Source organism: Salvelinus namaycush, chromosome 31 (assembly GCF_016432855.1).
Source record: "Salvelinus namaycush isolate Seneca chromosome 31, SaNama_1.0, whole genome shotgun sequence".
Lineage (NCBI taxonomy): Eukaryota > Metazoa > Chordata > Actinopteri > Salmoniformes > Salmonidae > Salvelinus > Salvelinus namaycush.
The window spans coordinates 3,366,808-3,383,646 of NC_052337.1; the positions used below are offsets into that span (position 1 = coordinate 3,366,808).

At 43.2% G+C, this 16,839-nt stretch overlaps 1 protein-coding gene across 1 annotated transcript in view; it reads left to right on the plus strand.

Moving 5' to 3' along the window:
* Window positions 1–16,839, plus strand: part of LOC120026320 (ras-specific guanine nucleotide-releasing factor RalGPS1-like) — a 202,082-nt gene that overhangs the window by 119,241 nt on the left and 66,002 nt on the right. Inside the window, exon 8 of the mRNA XM_038971157.1 lies at window positions 10,050–10,187. Within this exon, the coding sequence (XP_038827085.1) occupies window positions 10,050–10,187 (138 nt within the window). The remainder of the gene's footprint in view (window positions 1–10,049; window positions 10,188–16,839) is intronic.

The following is a 16,839-nucleotide window of genomic DNA, read 5'->3' on the forward strand; positions in this document are numbered from 1 at the left end:
GCCCGTTCTCCTCTGTTCTCCTCCACTTCTCTCCTCCTCCACTGACAGGCCCGTTCTCCTCTGTTCTCCTCCACTACTCTCCTCCTCCACTGACAGGCCCGTTCTCCTCTGTTCTCCTCCACTACTCTCCTCCTCCACTGACAGGCCCTTCTCCTCTGTTCTCCTCCACTACTCTCTCCTCCACTGACAGGCCCTTCTCTCTGTCTCCATCCACTACTCTCCTCCTCCACTGACAGGCCTTCTCCTCTGTTTCTCCTACCTACTCTCTCCCTCCACTGACAGCCCATTCTCCTCTGTTCTCCTCCACTACTCTCCTCCTCCACTGACAGGCCCGTTCTCCTCTGTTCTCCTCCACTACTCTCCTCCTCCACTGACAGGCCCGTTCTCCTCTGTTCTCCTCCACTACTCTCTATACCTCCACTGACAGGCCCGTTCTCCTCTGTTCTCCTCCACTACTCTCTATACCTCCACTGACAGGCCCGTTCTCCTCTGTTCTCCTCCACTACTCTCCTCCTCCACTGACAGGCCCATTCTCCTCTGTTCTCCTCCACTACTCTCCTCCTCCACTGACAGGCCCATTCTCCTCTGTTCTCCTCCACTACTCTCCTCCTCCACTGACAGGCCCGTTCTCCTCTGTTCTCCTCCACTACTCTCCTCCTCCACTGACAGGCCCGTTCTCCTCTGTTCTCCTCCACTACTCTCCTCCTCCACTGACAGGCCCGTTCTCCTCTGTTCTCCTCCACTACTCTCCTCCTCCACTGACAGGCCCATTCTCCTCTGTTCTCCTCCACTACTCTCTACCTCCACTGACAGGCCCATTCTCCTCTGTTCTCCTCACTACTCTCCTATACCTCCACTGACAGGCCGTTCTCTCTGTTCTCCTCCACTACTCTCTATACCTCCACTGACAGCCATTCTCCTGTTCTCCCTCCTGTCTCCATGAACCCTCCTCTGTTCTCCTCCACTACTCTCCATACTCCACTGACAGGCCCTTTCTCTCTGTTCTCCTCCACTACTCTCTATACTCCCACTGACAGCCATCTCTCCGTCTGTTCTCCTCCACTACTCTCTATACTCCACTGACAGGCCCATTTCTCTCTGTTCTCACTCCCATACTCTCTATACCTCCACTGACAGGCCCATTCTCCTTGTTCTCCTCCACTAACTCTATACCTCCACTGACAGGCCCATTCTCCTCTGTTCTCCTCCCACTACTCTCTATACCTCCACTGACAGGCCATCTCTCCTCCTCCACACACGTACTTCTCCTCCACTCATTCTGCTCTATACCTCCACTGACAGGCCCGTTCTCCTCTGTTCTCTCCATACTCTCTAACCACCTCAACTGAACAGGCCCATTCTCCAGTCTGTTCTCCTCCACTACTCTCTAACACCTCCACTGACAGGCCCATTCTCTCACTGTTCTCCTCCACTACTCTTATACCTCCACTGACAGGCCCATTCTCCTCTGTTCTCTCACCTACTCTCTAACCTCCACTGACAGGCCCGTTCTCCTCTGTTCTCCTCCACTACTCTCTATACCTCCACTGACAGGCCCATTCTCCTCTGTTCTCCTCCACTACTCTCTATACCTCCACTGACAGGCCCATTCTCCTCCACTACTCTCTATACCTCCACTGACAGGCCCATTCTCATCCACTACTCTCTATACCTCCACTGACAGGCCCATTCTCCTCTGTTCTCCTCCACTACTCTCTATACCTCCACTGACAGGCCCATTCTCCTCTGTTCTCCTCCACTACTCTCTATACCTCCACTGACAGGCCCATTCTCCTCTGTTCTCCTCCACTACTCTCTATACCTCCACTGACAGGCCCACAGTCTGACTCGAAAAACAATGTTCTTATTTGCCTTGTTGTTGTCGTCCCCCCTTCCAGAAAGATGTGGAAAGATGATTCCAACCCCCTTGCAATTTGAGGGACAACAAACAAAGACTCACCGGCTTCGCTGCCCACATGTAAACGCAGTGTGACAATGTATACACATGCCTTATGGGTGAAAGTAGATGGTTAGGATACAGAGTCGAATGGTAGGAAAAGTCTGACATCCATTCAATAAAAAGGTCAGCAGATGTTTTTCCTCTGCACAGAATAAGGGCAGGAAATGGGGAACAGTCCTTGCCGCTTCTCTGCTAGTTTTGACTGTTTGACACATTGCAGAGCATGGTGTGTTTTGACTGTTTGACACATTGCAGAGCATGGTGTATTTTGACTGTTTGACACATTGCAGGGCATGGTGTGTTTTGACTGTTTGACACATTGCAGGGCATGGTGTGTTTTGCTGTTTGACATTGCAGGGCTGGTGTTTTGCCTGTTTGACACATTGCAGGGCATGGTGTTTTGCTGTTTGACACATTGCAGAGCATGGGTGTTTTGACTGTTTGACACATTGCAGGGCATGGTGTGTTTTGCCTGTTTGACACATTGCAGAGCATGTGTGTTTTGACGTTTGACACATTGCAGGGCATGGTGTGTTTGACTGTTTGACACATTGCAGAGCATGGTGTGTTTGACTGTTTGACACATTGCAGGGCATGGTGTGTTTTGACTGTTTGACACATTGCAGAGCATGGTGTGTTTTGACTGTTTGACACATTGCAGGGCATGGTGTGTTTTGACTGTTTGACACATTGCAGAGCATGGTGTGTTTTGACTGTTTGACACATTGCAGGGCATGGTGTGTTTTGACTGTTTGACACATTGCAGAGCATGGTGTGTTTTGACTGTTTGACACATTGCAGGGCATGGTGTGTTTTGACTGTTTGACTTTCTGTGACACCATTTTTGTTTTCATTCAAACATATGAAGAGCATATTATATAAATAAATGTATAATGCCTTCGGAAAGTAGTCACGCGCAGAGAGTGTACGGATATGCCCACTTTGTCATACGTCAGACTGAGAACTGGTGACAGTGTCCAGTATGTGGAATGCATTCGGCAAGGCAACCTACTAGTGTTCTGTTGTGGTTTAATGTTTAGAATTACCGTGTTAGAGAATAGAGGGGTGAAGTACTTTGCAGCATTTCGTGAGTGTAAAATCCTAGGCCTCTAGCCTGTAAAACAATAGCTGGCTGTACAGGAGTATTATACAGGAGGATTATGAGACAACACATGCCCAACAACAAAGACTAGGACAGCCTGAACTCCAACACAACAGTAAAACTCAGCATTGTGCTATGAATCTCTAGTCTTAATTTCCTACCGCGTTGCATATACGATCAAACAGACATCTGTTCTGCTGTAGATTCACACACAGGCAGCATTCAGATCTGGGGTCTGTATCACTGTCTCTTTTATAAAACGGTTACATCTTAAGACCTTTGTGCAAACTGTATATGTTTCCAAGATGCATGACAACCGTAGCGGCGGGAAACAACAGACACGTCTGGAACAAAGAGTCTATATGAACTAAAGGTTAACAACAGACACGTCTGGAACAAAGAGTCTATATGAACTAAAGGTTAAACAAGACACGTCTGCACAAAGGTCTATATGAATCAAGGTTACAACAAAACAGACGTCTGGAACAAAGAGCTATATGAACTAAGGTTAACACAGACACGTCTGGACACAAGAGTCTATATGAACTAAAGGAACCACAGACACGTCTGGAACAAAGAGTCTATATGAACTAAATGTAACAACAGACACGTCTGGAACAAAGAGCGTCTATATGAACTAAAGGTAACAACAGACACGTCTGGACAAAGAGCTATATGAACTAAGGTGTAACAACAGACAGTCTGGAACAAAGAGTCTATAATGAACTAAAGGTTAAACACAGACACGTCTGGAACAAAGAGTCTATATGAACTAAAGGTTAACAACAGACACGTCTGGAACAAAGAGTCATATGAACTAAAGGTTAACAACAGACACGTCTGGAACAAAGGTCTATATGAATAGAACTAAAGTTAACAACAGACACGTCTGGAAACAAAAGAGTCTATATGAACTAAAGGTTAACAACGACAGTCTGGACAAAGAGTCTATATGAAATAAAGGTAACAACAGACACGTCTGGAACAAAGAGTCTATAGAACTAAAGGTTAACAACAGACACGTCTGGAACAAAGAGTCTATATGAACTAAAGGTTAACAACAGACATGTCGGAACAAAGAGTCTATATGAATTAAAGGTTAACAACAGACACGTCTGGAACAAAGAGTTATATGAACTAAAGGTTAACAACAGACACGTCTGGAACAAAGAGTCTATATGAACTAAAGGTTAACAACAGACACGTCTGGAACAAAGAGTCTATATGAACTAAAGGTTAACACACAGACACGTTGGAACAAAGAGTCTATATGAACAAAGGTTAACAACAGGACACGTCTGGAACAAAGAGTCATATGAACTAAAGGTTAAACAACAGACACGTCTGGAACAAAGAGTCTATATGAACTAAAGGTTAACAACAGACACGTCTGGAACAAAGAGTCTATATGAACTAAAGGTTAACAACAGACACGTCTGGAACAAAGAGTCTATATGAACTAAAGGTTAACAACAGACACGTTGGAACAAAGAGTCTATATGAACTAAAGGTTAAACAACAGCGACACATCTGAACAAGAGTCTATATGAACTAAAGGTTAACAACAGACACGTCTGGAACAAAGAGTCTATATGAACTAAAGGTTAACAACAGACACGTCTGGAACAAAGAGTCTATATGAACTAAAGGTTAACAACAGACACGTCTGGAACAAAGAGTCTATATGAACTAAAGGTTAACCACAGACACGTCTGGAACAAAGAGTCTATATGAACTAAAGGTTAACAACAGACACGTCTGGAACAAAGAGTCTATATGAACTAAAGGTTAACACAGACACGTCTGAACAAAGAGGTCTATATGAACTAAAGGTTAACAACAGACACGTCTGGAAACAAGAGGTCTATGATAGACTAAAGGTTAAACAACAGACACGTCTGGAACAAAGAGTCTATATGAACTAAAGGTTAACAACAGACACGTCGGAACAAAGAGTCTATATGAACTAAAGGTTAACAACAGACACGTCTGGAACAAAGAGCTATATGAACTAAAGGTTAACACAGACACGTCTGGAACAAAGAGCTATATGAACTAAAGGTTAACAACAGACAGTCTGGAACAAAGAGTCTTAATGAACTAAAGGTTAAACAAACAGACACGTCTGGAACAAAGAGTCTATATGAACTAAAGGTTAACAACAGACACGTCTGGAACAAGAGTCTATATGAACTAAGGTTAACAACAGACACGTCTGGAACAAAGAGCCTATATGAACTAAAGGTTAACACAGACACGTCTGGACAACAAAGAGTCCTATATGAACTAAAGGTTAACAACAGACACGTCTGGAACAAAGAGTCTATATGAACTAAAGGTTAACAACAGACACGTCTGGAACAAAGAGTCTATATGAACTAAAGGTTAACAACAGACACGTCTGGAACAAAGAGTCTATATGAACTAAAGGTTAACAACAGACACGTCTGGAACAAAGAGTCTATATGAACTAAAGGTTAACAACAGACACGTCTGGAACAAAGAGTCTATATGAACTAAGGTTAACAACAGACACGTCTGGAACAAAGAGTCTATATGAACTAAAGGTTAACAACAGACACGTCTGGAACAAAGAGCCTATATGAACTAAAGGTTAACAACAGACACGTCTGGAACAAAGAGTCTATATGAACTAAAGGTAACAACAGACACGTCTGGAACAAAGAGTCTATATGAACTAAAGGTTAACAACAGACACGTCTGGAACAAAGAGTCTATATGAACTAAAGGTTAACCACAGACACGTCTGGAACAAAGAGTCTATATGAACTAAAGGTTAACAACAGACACGTCTGGAACAAAGAGTCTATATGAACTAAAGGTTAACAACAGACACGTCTGGAACAAAGAGTCTATATGAACTAAAGGTTAACAACAGACACTGTCTGGAACAAAGAGTCTATATGAACTAAAGGTTAACAACAGACACGTCTGGAACAAAGAGTCTATATGAACTAAAGGTTAACAACAGACACGTCTGGAACAAAGAGTCTATATGAACTAAAGGTTAACAACAGACACGTCTGGAACAAAGAGTCTATATGAACTAAAGGTTAACAACAGACACGTCTGGAACAAAGAGTCCTATATGAACTAAAGGTTAACAACAGACACGTCTGGAACAAAGAGCCTATATGAACTAAAGGTTAACAACAGACACGTCTGGAACAAAGAGTCTATATGAACTAAAGGTTAACAACAGACACGTCTGGAACAAAGAGTCTATATGAACTAAAGGTTAACAACAGACACGTCTGGAACAAAGAGTCTATATGAACTAAAGGTTAACAACAGACACGTCTGGAACAAAGAGTCTATATGAACTAAAGGTTAACAACAGACACGTCTGGAACAAAGAGTCTATATGAACTAAAGGTTAACAACAGACACGTCTGGAACAAAGAGCCTATATGAACTAAAGGTTAACCACAGACACGTCTGGAACAAAGAGTCTATATGAACTAAAGGTTAACAACAGACACGTCTGGAACAAAGAGTCTATATGAACTAAAGGTTAACAACAGACACGTCTGGAACAAAGAGTCTATATGAACTAAAGGTTAACAACAGACACGTCTGGAACAAAGAGTCTATATGAACTAAAGGTTAACAACAGACACGTCTGGAACAAAGAGCCTATATGAACTAAAGGTTAACAACAGACACGTCTGGAACAAAGAGTCTATATGAACTAAAGGTTAACAACAGACACGTCTGGAACAAAGAGTCTATATGAACTAAAGGTTAACAACAGACACGTCTGGAACAAAGAGTCTATATGAACTAAAGGTTAACAACAGACACGTCTGGAACAAAGAGTCTATATGAACTAAAGGTTAACCACAGACACGTCTGGAACAAAGAGCCTATATGAACTAAAGGTTAACAACAGACACGTCTGGAACAAAGAGCCTATATGAACTAAAGGTTAACAACAGACACGTCTGGAACAAAGAGTCTATATGAACTAAAGGTTAACAACAGACACGTCTGGAACAAAGAGTCTATATGAACTAAAGGTTAACAACAGACACGTCTGGAACAAAGAGTCTATATGAACTAAAGGTTAACAACAGACACGTCTGGAACAAAGAGTCTATATGAACTAAAGGTTAACAACAGACACGTCTGGAACAAAGAGTCTATATGAACTAAAGGTTAACAACAGACACGTCTGGAACAAAGAGCCTATATGAACTAAAGGTTAACAACAGACACGTCTGGAACAAAGAGCCTATATGAACTAAAGGTTAACAACAGACACGTCTGGAACAAAGAGTCTATATGAACTAAAGGTTAACAACAGACACATCTGGAACAAAGAGTCTATATGAACTAAAGGTTAACAACAGACACGTCTGGAACAAAGAGTCTATATGAACTAAAGGTTAACAACAGGCTCTTTGTTCCAGACGTGTCTGTTGTTAACCTTTAACCTTATTTTTAATTTTTTTTACCTTTATTTAACTAGGCAAGTCAGTTAAGAACAAATTCTTATTATCAATGACGGCCTAGGAACAGTGGGTTAACTGCCTTGTTCAGGGGCAGAACGATAGATTTGTACCTTGTCAGCTCGGGGATTTGAACTACTAGTCCAACGCTCTAACCTCTAGGCTACCCTGCCGCCCCATACCTTTAGATCATAACAGACACGTCTGGAACAAAGAGCCTATATGAACTAAAGGTATGTAAAGGTTAACAACAGGACAAGATTAAAGAATATTGGAACCCAGAAGAAAATCTTGATTTGATTTGTTAGCGAAAAATTAAGTTAACAGTCTCACAAGACTAAAGAGTACTGTACACAACAGTATGTGATATCCACAGACAGCTTAAGGTAGCCTGGTTAAAACACTGTGAGCACTGCTTTTCAGTCTGGTTCAACCAGGTTAAGGTAGCCTGGTTAAAACACTGTGAGCACAGCTTTTCAGTCTGCTTCAACCAGGTTAAGGTAGCCTGGTTAAAGCCCTGTGAGCACAGCGTTTCAGTCTGGTTCAACCAGGTTAAGGTAGCCTGGTTAAAGCACTGTGAGCACAGCGTTTCAGTCTGGTTCAACCAGGTTCAGATAGCCTGGTTAAAGCACTGTGAGCACAGCGTTTCAGTCTGGTTCAACCAGGTTAAGGTAGCCTGGTTAAAGCACTGTGAGCACAGCGTTTCAGTCTGGTTCAACCAGGTTCAGATAGCCTGGTTAAAGCACTGTGAGCACAGCGTTTCAGTCTGGTTCAACCAGGTTAAGGTAGCCTGGTTAAAGCCCTGTGAGCACAGCGTTTCAGTCTGGTTCAACCAGGTTAAGGTAGCCTGGTTAAAGCCCTGTGAGCACAGCGTTTCAGTCTGGTTCAACCAGGTTGAGGTAGCCTGGTTAAAGCACTGTGAGCACAGCGTTTCAGTCTGGTTCAACCAGGTTAAGGTAGCCTGGTTAAAGCACTGTGAGCACAGCGTTTCAGTCTGGTTCAACCAGGTTAAGGTAGCCTGGTTAAAGCACTGTGAGCACAGGGTTTCAGTCTGGTTCAACCAGGTTAAGGTAGCCTGGTTAAAGCACTGTGAGCACAGCGTTTCAGTCTGGTTCAACCAGGTTAAGGTAGCCTGGTTAAAGCACTGTGAGCACAGCGTTTCAGTCTGCTTCAACCAGGTTAAGGTAGCCTGGTTAAAGCACTGTGAGCACAGCGTTTCAGTCTGGTTCAACCAGGTTAAGGTAGCCTGGTTAAAGCACTGTGAGCACAGCGTTTCAGTCTGGTTCAACCAGGTTAAGGTAGCCTGGTTAAAGCCCTGTGAGCACAGCGTTTCAGTCTGCTTCAACCAGGTTGAGGTAGCCTGGTTAAAGCACTGTGAGCACAGCGTTTCAGTCTGGTTAAACCAGGTTGAGTTTAGGAGGAAAGTTGAATGGAAAACCAAGCAGCCGTACAACATAAGACTATAGTGGATTAATGTGGTTTGAGCTGGACTAAGAGGAGTGACACGCTCCAGTACTCAACACAGCTCCTCAATATGGTTGGGTGGTATGAAGATGTTCATACCGTTTCTGTACCATACCGGGGTATACGGTATTACCGAATGTACACAGAAGGGGGCGCTATTTCATAATTGAATTATTAAATACATATCCTTTATTGGTGCAGTTGTTAATTGTATTATGTGGATGGTATCAATTCACCCAGTCATTACAAAGATACCGGTGTCCTTCCTAACTCAGTTCCTGGAGAGGAAGGAAATCGCTCAGGGATTTCATCATGAGGCCAATGGTGAATTTTTAAAACGGTTACAGAGTTTAATGGCTGTGATGGGAGAAATCGGAGGATGGATCATGTAGTAGTTAGTTACTCTACAATACTAACCTAAATGACTAATTTACTGAGTGAAAAGAAGGAACCCTGTACAGAATAACAAATATTCAAAAACATGCATCCTGTTTGCAACAAGGCATTAAAAGTAATACTGCAAAAAAATGTGTCAAAGAAATTCACTTTGTCCTGAATACAAAGCGTTATGTTTGGGGCAAATCCAACACATCATATCACTGAGTACCACTCTTCATATTTTCAAGAATGGTGGTGGCTGGAGATTAATTCACATTTCAGCAGGACAATAACCTAAAACACAAGGCCAAATATACACTGGAGTTGCTTACCAAGACAACATTGAATATCCCTAAGTGGCCTAGTTACCGTTTTGACTTAAATCGGCTTGAAAATCTGTGGCAATACTTGAAAATGTCTGTCTAGCAATGATCAACAACCAACTTGACAGAGCTTGAAGAATTTTAAATATTGTACAATCCAGGTGTGCAAAGCTCTTAGACTTACCCAGAAAGACTCACAGCTGTAATCGCTGCCAAAGGTGATTCAAACATGTATGAATACTTATCTAACCAAGATACTGTATGTCTGTCACAATTAATATTAATGAAGCTGGGCACAGAATCTGAATAACTCCTTCCCTTCCTCTGGTCCCTCCCCTCTCCCCCTTCAGGCATCTACCTATTGGACATGATCTACATCGACTCGGCCTATCCGGCGTCGGATAGCATCATCGAGACCGAGCAGAGGACCAATCAGATGAACAATTTGCTGAGGGTGATCTCTGACCTGCAGATGTCCTGTAAATATGGTAAGAGTACAACATTTCCCTCATTTTTACAGACAAGTCAGCTTCGCCACGCAAAAATAAATTGTTGTGCTCAACGGATGCCAGGTTAAGTAATACATGGTGAAAAGAAGGAAAGCCCGCTATATGGTATGTTAGATCAGTTATTCTATGCATGTTAGCAGCAGCAGAGGTGAAACCAACAGACTTGTTTCAGCGACAGAAGGCTATATAAACTAACCAAAAAAAGAAACATTCTCTCACTATCAACTCTGTTTATTTTCAGCAAACTTAACATGTGTAAATATTTGTATGAACATAACAAGATTCAACAACCGAACCGTAAACTGAACAAGTTCCATGGACATGTGACTAACAGAAATTTAATAATGTGTCCCTGAACAAAGGGGGGGTTCAAAATCAAAAGTAACAGTCAGTATCTGGTGTGGCCACCAGCTGCATTAAGTACTGCAGTGCATCTCCTCCTCATGGACTGCACGAGATTTGCCAGTTCTTGCTGTGAGATGTTACCCCACTCTTCCTCCAAGGCATCTGCAAGTTCCCGGACATTGCTGGGGGGAATGGTCCTAGCCCTCACCCTCCGATCCAACAGGTCCCAGATGTGCTCAGTGGGATTGAGATCTGGGCTCTTTGCTGGCCATGGCTGAACACTGACATTCCTGTCTTGCAGGAAATCACGCACATAACGAGCAGTATGGCTGGTGGCATTGTCATGCTGGAGGGTCATGTCAGGATGAGCCTGCAGGAAGGGTACCACATGAGGGAGGAGGATGTTTTCCCTGTAACAGCATTGAGATTGCCTGCAATGACCACAAGCTCAGTCCGATGATGCTGTTACACACCACCCCAGACCACGATGGACCCTCAACCTCCAAATCGATCCAGCTCCAGAGTACAGACCTCGGTGTAACGCTCATTCCTTTGACAATAAATGCGAATCCGACCATCCCCCCCTGGTGAGACAAAACCGCGACTCGTCAGTGAAGAGCACTTTTTGCCAGTCCCGTCTGGTCCAGCGACGGTGGGTTTGTGCCCATAGGCGACGTTGTTGCCGGGGATGTCTGGTGAAGACCTGCCTTACAACAGGCCTACAAGCCCTCAGTCCAGCCTCTCTCAGCCTATTGTGGACAGTCTGCGCACTGATGGAGGGATTGTGCGTTCCTGGTGTAACTCGGGCAGTTGTTGTTGCCATCCTGTACCTGTCCCGCAGGTGTGATGTTCAGATGTACCGATCCTGTGCAGGTGTTGTTACACGTGGTCTGCCACTGCGAGGACGATCAGCTGTCCGGCCTGTCTCCCTGTAGCGCTGTCTTAGGCGTCTCAAAGTACGGACCGTTGTGTCTTTGGCATCATTTAAAGTGAAGACTTATTTTATCAAATCAATTCTCTGTTATTATTATTACGTGATTAAACTAATCATGTAAATGTAATTAACTAGGAAGTCGGGGCACCAAGGATAATCTTCAGATTACAAAGTTATAATTTTCCTAATATAACTTTCAGATATTTTAATATCTGATCAATTAGTCTTTTTATTAATGAATTATCCTTTACCTCACGTCAGTCTCATTCCAAATGTCGTAAATTGTTGGTTATCTGCACGAACCCAGCCTTTACTATGAATCATCCATACAGCAATTGTCTTAATAATTTATTTACTAACTAACTAAATAATCACAGAAATGCACAAACAGTAGATCTGTTACTAACAAATGATAGGGAAGGTCCCCTAGTGGGCTAAGCCAATATGACGGCTTGGTGGACAAAGGGAAGTGGGTGTGGACTGAGAAGGGCGGGAAAGACAAAAGGGGTGACTACACACAGTTGATAATTATATTAATTGAAATGTTAATCCTTTGCACATGAACGCTCACTCATTCGGGAATAATTGCAATCAATATATATTTACGCCCAAGTGTCATCGTGATCTCTGTTGGAATTGTCAGTCTGTCTGCTGGAGTCAGTTCATCCTTCTCTCTCTCTTTTGTTTCCCTAAAGATCAAAGTATTTCGTGGTTAGAATGGATACTTCAGAGTACCATTCAGAAATGTTCTCATAGAATAGATGTTTCGGCGGTGTCGGTATCCGCATCCCAGGTTTACATCATTTCTAGCTGCAGACTAGTAATTAGTATCTAAGATTTGCTCTTATCCTGTAGGGATCGATAGTCTCAGAGTTTAACCATTTACATCCGTGTAGCCAATGCTCCACGTGGTATGGTTAGGAATTCAATAACTATTTGCAATCACAGCTCACGCTGTGGGTTTGCTTTGTCTTGGTATTCAAACCTATGCCACCTTTTTCCACCGAGATACGTGTGGTCTGAAGAGGATTTTCTTAGGAGGTCTTTTATTCGTAACAGTAGAAAAGTCGGTTCGATGGCGCGTGATCATGTCTGTGCTCACGGGGGCGGGCCAATGACTTAATTATAATTCCCTTTAAAGTTGAACTATCTCCCATTAAAGGTTTAACATTACATAATTTCACAAATTGTTTCATCTTTACTCATTCATTGTATACAATAGTTAGATGCAAACCTCATAACGGCGGCACCTGTATAAACAGAGTTAGGGTAATGTGGCTGTTTTGTCTTTCGTGAGGTCACAAACATGAAACAAAACGGATCGTAGATGGCTTCTCCACCGACCATTTACACATTCTCAAAAATATGGATATTTGTCCAGTCTCAAATTCTGTAATGTAGTAGAATTTGGCGGGAGTTCCTTTTGTTCTACTCTCTCTCCATACTGCATGAAAAGGGGGAGAGAGTCTCCGCCAGGAATTTAGGTAACAGAACCTGGGTGTAGGAGAGAGTGAGAAGCTATGATCTATACCCAGAAAGGGCCACATCATGACAGGACATTGCAATTTATTGCCCTGGCCACGTCTGCAGTCTTCATGCCTCCTTGCAGCATGCTTAAGGCACATTCACGCAGATGAGCAGGGACCCTGGGCATCTTTCTTTTGGTGTTTTTCAGAGTCAGTAGAAAGGCTTCTTTAGTGTCCTAAGTTAAGCTGTTAGTAAGCTGTTAGTGTCTTAACGACCGTTCCACAGGTGCATGTTCATTAATTGTTTATGGTTCATTGAACAACCATGGGAAACAGTGTTTAAACCCTTTAAAATTAAGATCTGTGAAGTTATTTGGATTTTTACGAATTATCTTTGAAAGACGTCCTGAAAAAGGGACGTATCTTTTTTTGCTGTGTTTAGTATATACCAGTTAGTGAAGGGTTTCCTTATTGTCAGCTTCACCCCCTCAGCCACAATCACCCACAAACACCCTCAAATCTAAAATAATCTCTTATCGATTAAGGGTTTTTCAAACTACTGAGCCCAACTGAGGTAAACTGTACTGCACTGGCCTGGCTGCATCTGCCGTAGTTGCTGGAAAGGACGTATCAGATCCAGCACTGTTTGATTCGGGTCAGCATAATAGTGTTAACACTAGAACCGCCAACTGCCACTGACGTTTGATTTTGTAAAGAAAAGAATCCTGAGTGCCGCAGCGGTCTAAGGCACTGCATCGCAGTGTTGTGGCGTCACTACAGCCTGGGGTTCGATCCCGGCCGTGACCAGGAGTCCCATAGGGTGGCGCACAATTGGCCCAGCATCGTCCGTGTTAGGGGAGGGTTTGACCGGGGGGCTTTACTTGGCTCATCGCACTCTAGTGACTCCTTGTGGCGGGCCAGGCGCCTGCGGGCTGACTTCCGGTCATTAGTTGAACAGCTGCACCAACTACACATTGGTGCAGTTGGCTTCCGGGTTAAGCTTGCGGGTGTTAAAAAGAGCGGTTTGGCGGGTCATGTTTCGGAGGACGCATGACTCAACCTTCGCCTTCCGAGCCCATTGGGGAGTTGCAGTGATGAGACAAGATCATAATCACAAAGTTGGGGAGAAAAACTGGGTTAAAATTACCCGCAAAAAATCTGCCCCTCCCCCCAAAAAAATCTGTCCTGCTCCTTCCCTGCCTTTCCCTAAATGTTTGTATTTTACACATCTCATTTGTCAGATTTTTTTAATCACAAACAGAAAAGTATTTAGAGCCTTTTTACAGTTTTTTCCCGCACCCATTTCCAATTTAACACCGCCAAGACAATGTGCTGTAGGACGTTGGTACCCAGCCAGGCACCAAGACAATGTTCTGTAGGACGTTGGTACCCAGCCAGGCTCCAAGACAATGTGCTGTAGGACGTTGGTACCCAGCCAGGCTCCAAGACAATGTGCTGTAGGACGTTGGTACCCAGCCAGGCTCCAAGACAATGTTCTGTAGGACGTTGGTACCCAGCCAGGCTCCAAGACAATGTGCTGTAGGACGTTGGTACCCAGCCAGGCTCCAAGACAATGTCCTGTAGGACGTTGGTACCCAGCCAGGCTCCAAGACAATGTGCTGTAGGACGTTGGTACCCAGCCAGGCTTCAAGACAATGTGCTGTAGGACGTTGGTACCCAGCCAGGCTCCAAGACAATGTTCTGTAGGACGTTGGTACCCAGCCAGGCTCCAAGACAATGTCCTGTAGGACGTTGGTACCCAGCCAGGCTCTAAGACAATGTGCTGTAGGACGTTGGTACCCAGCCAGGCGCCAAGACAATGTGCTGTAGGACGTTGGTACCCAGCCAGGCTCCAAGACAATGTGCTGTAGTACGTTGGTACCCAGCCAGGCACCAAGACAATGTGCTGTAGGATGTTGGTACCCAGCCAGGCTCCAAGACAATGTGCTGTAGGATGTTGGTACCCAGCCAGGCTCCAAGACAATGTGCTGTAGGACGTTGGTACCCAGCCAGGCTCCAAGATAATGTGCTGTAGGACATTGAGACCCAGCCAGGCTCCAAGACAATGTGCTGTAGGACGTTGGTACCCAGCCAGGCTCCAAGACAATGTGCTGTAGGACGTTGGTACCCAGCCAGGCTTCAAGACAATGTGCTGTAGGACGTTGGTACCCAGCCAGGCTCCAAGATAATGTGCTGTAGTACGTTGGTACCAAGCCAGACTCCAAGACAATATGCTGTAGGATGTTGGTACCCAGCCAATGTGGCGCTAATGAGTCTCTCTCTCCTCACTGAATGAATGACAAATGGATGAATGGTGATAATTGTGCACATTACTTCACAAATTAATTCAAATTAGGCCCAACTGAAAATATGGAGGGTGACGAGGTTGATTTAATTTTGAGACGCAATAGTGTAATGATGAGTTTGTTATGCCTATTTATAAGCAGCAAATAATTTGACTGCACACCTTTGTAAACAGAAGCTGTTATAGGACTGTTTGATTTACTATAACTCTATTACTAATCAAATGTATTGTAAGGGAAATGAAAACATGCTAAATGTTGCAATAGTCCTTTATTTTTTTTAATGCAAAAGATCTCCTTGACTCTATACAGGCAAGCAAACAATGACAGCCCACTGAATGAATGACACATGGATGACAAACTACACCCTAACTAAACCAAAACGAACTTTACACATAATAAGAGAGATAGACAATATATATATATATATATATATAGACAAGATTAAATTGACAATCTGGTGAGTGACAATATTAGGCCTAGCAGTTGTCAAATTGTACATGAGGAGATGGGCGGCATCTTGTAATTGACAGAGGCAGGGAAAGGAGCATCACTTTATCAAATCCTCCTTCAAAGTCAAATGTTTAGATTTCTAAATAGTAGCTGAAAGAGCATGTTCTGCAGTTTCTATGACACTTACCTTTGTCAAATAACTCTCAAAATTCATGAAAACTGTGTGCAGTACAACCAATTTGTTTGTGGGGCTTGCTCGCACAAAACGCTGACGATGTGTGATGACTGTGGACCCAAAAAGCGTAAAGAAAGACTAGATTTGATTAATTCGTGGAGACACTGGGTATAATGGCACAATAGTGTCTGATACAGTCAACAAATTACTTTTTATATCTGGTCATGAATATATTTCCACAAAAATGTATTTATGCTATTCATCATTTACAATTGTTTATGCACTGGTGCTTCTCTTTAGGTGTCACGCCCTGACCATAGTTTGCTTTGTATGTTTCTATGTTTTGTTTGGTCAGGGTTTGATCTGAGTGGGCATTCTATGTTGTGTGTCTAGTTTTCTATTTCTGTGTTTGGCCTGATATGGTTCTCAATCAGAGGCAGGTGTTAGTCGTTGTCTCTGATTGGGAACCATATTTAGGTAGCCTGTTTTGTCATTGTGGGTTGTGGGTGATTGTCTATGTTAGTTGATGTTGCATGTCTGCACTCGGTTTCATTAGCGTCACGGTCGTTTGTTATTTTGTTTAGTTTGTATAGTTTGTTTAGGTGTTCTTCGTTTAATAAATAGAAGAATGGATTCACATCACGCTGCGTTTTGGTCCTCCTCTCTTTCTCCCAAAGAAGATCGTGACATTAGGAATACTGGAAATAATTTCACCTGCACACCTGACTGGTTATATTATCTTTTTAGTTTCTACTTTGTCAAAATAAGCTGTAACTGGACTTTATTAGTTCCTATAACTCTCTTACTAATCAAATCTACAAGTAAAGTTGATCAAATGGACTACACTGTGATGTTTTTATCGTAATAGAAACGAAACTAAGTTATAGGCCTACGCTTTTTCTGTGACTTTGTAGAATTATACAAAACATATCCTCGACTCTATGTAAACAAATAA